At 72.8% G+C, this 2,217-nt stretch overlaps 1 protein-coding gene across 1 annotated transcript in view; it reads right to left on the bottom strand.

Moving 5' to 3' along the window:
• Positions 1 to 2,217, bottom strand: part of MROH5 (maestro heat-like repeat family member 5) — a 46,311-nt gene that overhangs the window by 2,790 nt on the left and 41,304 nt on the right. Inside the window, exons 20-22 of the mRNA XM_012722884.1 lie at positions 1,542 to 1,770; positions 1,102 to 1,216; positions 792 to 940 (exon numbers count right to left, since the gene is read on the bottom strand). Coding sequence (XP_012578338.1) covers positions 792 to 940; positions 1,102 to 1,216; positions 1,542 to 1,770 — 493 coding nt within the window. The remainder of the gene's footprint in view (positions 1 to 791; positions 941 to 1,101; positions 1,217 to 1,541; positions 1,771 to 2,217) is intronic.

Raw genomic sequence — 2,217 nt, 5'->3', positions numbered from 1 at the left:
GTGGGCGGGGTGTGGGCCCGTGGGCGGGGTATAGACCTGTGGGCGGGGTGTGGGCCCGTGGGCGGGGTGTAGGCGCGTGGTAGGTGCACAGATCAACGGCATCTCCCCTCCAGCACCTGTCGTGTCGTGTCCAGCGTGAAGGGCTTTGCTAGCAAGACCCACTGGACAGCGCCTTTTAACCCCGCAGAGACCCACCGGGGGGAAGCAGCGGTGTGGCACCGGCCGGGAGGCTGGCCCCACCGTGGACGGACAGTACAGAAGTGGCCTCCCTGGGCATCTCGTGCACGGAGGCCCCCAGCGGACCTGACTGCTATTGGTGGGGTGCAGGGGCGCCCCGCGCCTGCGGAGCCCCGTGGGCTGCCCTACCGCCGAGACACGGCCCTTTGCAGCGCGACACACACGGCGCCCCTTTCCCAGGTCTGGACACAGGACTGCAGGGATCTGCCGCCCTGAGGCTGGGCGGGGAGTTGGACGAGCTGGTGACCTGTCCCTGCCTGGACGTCCAGGCTCAGCACCCCAGATCCCACAGCAATGGTGCCAGGAATTCAGGGGCCTGGTTGGGTTGTAGAGAGGCGGCCAGATGCCCCAAGGGCAGCACTGCCCCTGCTCCCTGAGGGCATCTGGTGGGGCAGCAATGGGGGTGGGGGTGCGGCAGCCGGAGGCTCTCTGGGGCGCAGGGCTGCCCCGTGCATCTCTCCCGGACGTGGGGAGGCGGCCAGGGGGCCACGCTGTGTCCCCAGCCGCAGCGCCCAGGGCAGAGCAGGAGCCGCGGGGGTGTCCGGACCCCGCACCCTACCTTCTCGGGGTGGAAAAGGATGTTCCCCAGGCCCTGCAGGCTCCAGACGCGGACTTGGGGGTCGGGGTCCCAGAGGCTCCGTGAGAGCAAGGTCAGGGCCTCGTCTCTGGGGAGCACGTCCAGCAGGGCGGGGCTGTAGAGGAACTGTGCCGGAGGGCGGCCGTCAGGCCCAGCGGGCGTCTCTGGGCTGGCCCCCAGCCCTGGGCTCTCGTGAGGGGCGGGGGGGCCGTGGCGGGGTCTCGCGGCCTGCTGGGGTGCCGACGGGGAGGCGCGGCCCTCTTGCGCCCGCCCGGCCGCGCCCCTACCTCCATGAGGACGAGCACGGCCGCCCTGCGCTCCCGCCCCTCCGGGCTCTGCAGCTGGGGCAGCAGCTGGACGGTCACCGCCTTGATCTGTCGGCAGCTGTTCTGCACCATGGCCCTGGGCAGCAAGGCCGGGCTGGTGGGCACCGCCCGTGCCCACCCCCCGCCGCCCCGCCCAGCTGGGCCAGGGCCCGGGCAGTGCTGTGGGGAGCCCACTGTCTGCGTGTGTCCTCCACGCCCGGCGCCCGCACAGGCCAGCCGGGGCCGGCGTGGGTGGGTGGACGGAGGAGTGAGCAGGCTGGATGCTGCCCCAGGGTGGCCTAGGTCCTGTGGGGCTGAGGGGGGTGGGCATCACGGCTCCTGCTGGGCCCGGGGCAGCTCACGGGCCGGCCGGGGCTGTGTTCCCGCACCCGGCTCCTGGCCCGTGGCCGGCGTGGCCCTACCTGGCGAGGAGGCCCACGCCCTGCGGGTAGGTGTGCACCGCGGCCAGGAGCTCCCAGGCACTCTGCAGCTCCAGGTGGGCAAAGTCCTGCCAGTGCCCCGTGGTGGACAGCAGGCTCTTCAGCGCCTCCAGGGATGTGCTGTGCGGGCGGGGGGCCGTCACTGGGCCAGCGTCCCTGGGCGCCCAGCGTGGGGCTCTGGGGTCAGGGTGCAGGCGGTCCAGTTTGTAGCCTGGGGCAGAGGGACAGGGCTTCCCGGCCAGGGGGCTGGGCACTCCTAGGCCCAGGGGTGGCTCAGCCGCGGCGTCCCCTTTGAAGGTGGCTCAAGCCCAGGCGGCCAGGGGCAGCCCCGCCCCAGCCCTGAGACCAGCTCCATCCCTTCTGGGGTTTACGGGGGTGCGTCCCGGACGCGTTCCCCTACTAGGGGCCCAGTGACCCCGGGACCGCCCAGGTGCTCCTGCCCTGAGTCCCCACTGGCCCAGCAAGCTGCTGGGGCCTGTCCTGGTCAGATGGCCGGGCCGGTGGCCCCAGGACCCAACCCGACGCAGGTCTGTCCAGGTATGGGGCTCAGGCAGGACGCGGCGGGGGCCTGGCCTCACTGCCTGGGCGTCCCCGTGTGCCCTGGGGCGCCCGGCTCACAGGGGCGCAGGGCCAGATGTGCAGGACAGGGCCCCTCCCG

This window comes from Condylura cristata, unplaced genomic scaffold (assembly GCF_000260355.1).
Source record: "Condylura cristata isolate star-nosed mole 26May11 unplaced genomic scaffold, ConCri1.0 scaffold00009, whole genome shotgun sequence".
NCBI lineage: Eukaryota > Metazoa > Chordata > Mammalia > Eulipotyphla > Talpidae > Condylura > Condylura cristata.
Note: the sequence above shows the minus strand (reverse complement) of the source record. Positions and strands in the feature narration are given on the sequence as shown.